This window comes from Phoenix dactylifera, chromosome 5 (assembly GCF_009389715.1).
Source record: "Phoenix dactylifera cultivar Barhee BC4 chromosome 5, palm_55x_up_171113_PBpolish2nd_filt_p, whole genome shotgun sequence".
NCBI lineage: Eukaryota > Viridiplantae > Streptophyta > Magnoliopsida > Arecales > Arecaceae > Phoenix > Phoenix dactylifera.
Genome location: NC_052396.1, coordinates 6,118,718 through 6,122,094, shown reverse-complemented (window position 1 = coordinate 6,122,094; position 3,377 = coordinate 6,118,718). Strand labels below are relative to the sequence as shown.

The following is a 3,377-nucleotide window of genomic DNA, read 5'->3' as shown; positions in this document are numbered from 1 at the left end:
CTGATACAATTTCTCGCTGAATCCCATAGGCAAATAGAAATCATATTCCAAGAATAACGAACAGAATACTAAGCTACAAAAATCACAACCTAATCTGCAGCAGCATTAGTCTTGTATGGTGTACATGTATTGCTTGGAACCATTCAGTCTTAAACATTCTCCACATATCCAATGATAGATGGTGAACATCAGCATATGGGGAAGGTTATCTTGAGGTCCACGAGATGATTGTAAGAGAACAGTCTCAAGCCAAGCCTTCGTAGCATGTATATCGGTTCATTGCAGTAACCATCCTTCTCATGCCGCTCTGAGCTCGGCCATGGGAATCGAGGTCAATGCCAACTATCGTCCTCCAGCTTCAATGCGTCCGCCATGGTCATGAGGTATGGTGAAGCTTGAACCGCCCGCGGCACCGTACCATCAATATTAATTTTGATAACTCTGAGGGATGGGGGTTCCATGGTAAATTGAATCACCCAAGGAGGACTGTTGTGTGGGACATGAGAACCCAGGTCTCCTCAAAGAGATATGGAGCACATAGAAAGAGAGCTAAGAGGTATTCGGGTGCGAGGGATCTCCGCCCATCTCTAAGAAACTGATAGCTTTCTAATTTGAGATGCAAGAAGATTTGTTAATCTTATTTTTTCTTGTAAAGCAGCATATTGTAAAGAAAAACAAAGAAAATACACTTCAACTTTTAATGATTTCATTCTGAAATGAATTGATAATTTCTGGTATTATTCATTGATTTACAGAATATTGCTTGCTAGATTGAAGAAAGAAAACGACATAGTAATTACAACGACGGACAAAACCACTCCCATTGCTTCATGGCATAGGACAGATAAATCTGGGGATCGAACCGACCATGGATTGGGGTAAATTCTGACTACGATGTCCTGTATTTGTCTCTTATGGATGGATTCTTTGGTACAGGGTTCAGCCTTTTGGAACTCACATATAGGCGGGGAACACCTTATACATGAACAGTGCGAGTACGGTTGCTCAAAACAATGGCCTTCCAGACAACTTGATCAGAATTTCGTCACATAGTTAAATGGTTTTGCAGTGCTTTGATAATGGGTAGGACCCTGTTGAAATAAAAGCAAATTATCCTTATGTTCGTGGTAAAATTCAATCATTAATCGATGTTCTGAGAGTTTGTCATTCAGTAGATGAACACACACACACAGAGAGAGAGACAAATATTTTCAATTCAATAACCTAGAAGTCCTATTTCAGTTTTATTCCACATTGAAACCATCAGTGTTATAAGCATCGTGTACGCACCAATGAGTTCCTGATAACTGTTGTCTATGTTGATTGTTAGAGAATTTAATCGAGCAAGAATTGCAGGAAGAATTGTGTGCTCGCGCGCCTGCATATATGTGTGAGTGTGAGCGAGCGAGCGAGAGAGAAAGAGAGAGAGAGAGAGAGAGAGAGAGAGAGAGAGAGAGAGAGAGTCTGTATGTGTGAGAGAGAACGGCTAACCCTAACCCTCCATAGATATAAGCATCTGAATTCTGAAAAATATGGAAGGGTTTACAAGGATTTAAATTTGCAATCATCCACACCTAAATAGAGCATAATCTGCAGGCAGTTAGAGCGATTAGTGCAGCCGTGACTCCATGATCTTGACCCAGGATCTTGCTTTGTCGAACTGCGAATAGGAAGGTCATTGTGGTGCCTTTCGTTCCTAGTATTGAGAAGAGTAATAGAGCTAGGATTGAGCAATTCTTATAGATAAACTGCGAATGACTTGTCATACGCTACGGGCGTCGATCTTGTTCAATTTTCTCTGCTTCTGGCGTTTTCAAAATTCAGTAGCCCTAGAACTTGGAGCCCTGGGAAACTGAGATCAAAAGTATCCTGCATGATAGGAAAAATCCGCTAATCATCACACCGGCCAAATGTTGACAACCACGCACCAAAACCCTTCGACACGAAAAATTAAAGCTTGGTTTCATATAAACTATTTACAAGTACCAGAAAACAAGACCTCATGTACTCATATTAGACTTCTAGTAGTTCTCACACACTCAAAACAATAGTAGGCATTCCACAAAGTTCTACTAATGGAAAGGCAGCTGTCCCTCTACCCACTCGTGCATGATTCCTCCTCTCCCCTCTCATAATCCTATAGAAAGCGTTAACAATCGGGCCAGCTGCTAAGTTTATGGATAGCTCCATAAGCTTTCCCCCTCTGAAACCTCCGGCGAGTCATCGGAACCAGTCGGGCTCAGCCTCGGAGGACTCATTAGCATCCCCTCCGCCATGCTGGCCAACAAGTTGGGCATGCCAAAGATCGCCTCCTCGTCCATAAACTCACCCTCCTTTCCCTGCCCAGACCCACTGGCCTCGCTTTGTCTCGACGGAACCTGCGCCGCCGCCGCATCCTTCTCCGTCTCAGGCTTTTCCAGCAGCGCCGCGGCAGCCGCGGCGGCCGCAGCGCGTATGTCCGACGGCGAGGTCGACGCGGGAGCCGGGTGGGACGAGACACGATCCGGGAAGTTGAGGACCGCGTCGGCGCCGCGGAGTGCGTGCGCCGCAACGTCGTAGGCGACGGCCGCCATCTCGGCGGTCGGGTACGTGCCGAGCCAGATGCGGTTGGCCTTGCGGGGCTCGCGGATCTCCGACACCCACTTGCCGCTCCGGGACCGGACGCCGCGGTAGCTCGGGTGCTTCCAGGCGGCCGGGCTGTCGGTCCCCATGCGGCCGCCGGTCGGGGTAGGCGGGGGTTGTTCGATCTGCGGTGCACCGGCGCCGTAGACATCTTCATGTGTTTGGAGTGGAGATGGTCGGGCGCCGCCACGCACGTGGTCCGGATGTTGCCCGTGTGAATGACGGTGGTCGGCCATATAGAGTTCTATATATCCTGTATCTAAAATATAATTATCATGCTACAAGATAAGATATGGCCGAGGTGAAGGAATGGAAGGAAGTTTAGATATGTCAAAGTTCAAAGGAGAGTGGGGAGTGGAGAATGGATAATGGGATGGAGTGGAAGTTGGTGAGTGAGGGAGGGAGGGAGGAAGAGTAGGAAGGAATGGGAATTTAAAGGACGGTAAGAAGCGTGGTTTTTTCGCGGGGAGTGTGCGTTCGCCGACAGCGAGTGGCCGAGGAAGGGGTGCCCTCCGCGCGGCACGCGCTTTGGGTACTCTCTAGCAATTAGCTGTTACCTGGAGGGCAAACCACCTCGTGCCACAATTTTGTGTTCCGATGTTATTACCACTATCACCTATCAAATCACATAATTTCAAAATGTCAACACTCGAAGCAATTAATAATGTCACCCGTTCCGGGCCACATTTGTGACGTATTAATGAGCCTTGTACTTAAAATCTCTAAGCCCCTTTAGTCATATAACTTACATGCTA

The 3,377-nt window shown here is 47.1% G+C and overlaps 1 protein-coding gene across 1 annotated transcript; it reads right to left on the bottom strand.

The window, feature by feature from the left end:
- Positions 1-1,936: 1,936 nt before the first annotated feature.
- LOC103711129 (ethylene-responsive transcription factor ERF027) lies at positions 1,937-3,045 on the bottom strand. The gene has a single exon (XM_008797147.4). The coding sequence runs from the start codon at positions 2,856-2,858 to the stop codon at positions 2,175-2,177; it is 684 nt and encodes a 227-aa protein (XP_008795369.2). The 5' UTR covers positions 2,859-3,045; the 3' UTR covers positions 1,937-2,174.
- Positions 3,046-3,377: the final 332 nt, after the last annotated feature.

Coding starts and splice junctions, on each gene's coding strand:
- LOC103711129 (XM_008797147.4), bottom strand. CDS start 2,858: ATGGCCGACCACCGTCATTCACACGGGCAACATCCGGACCACGTGCGT.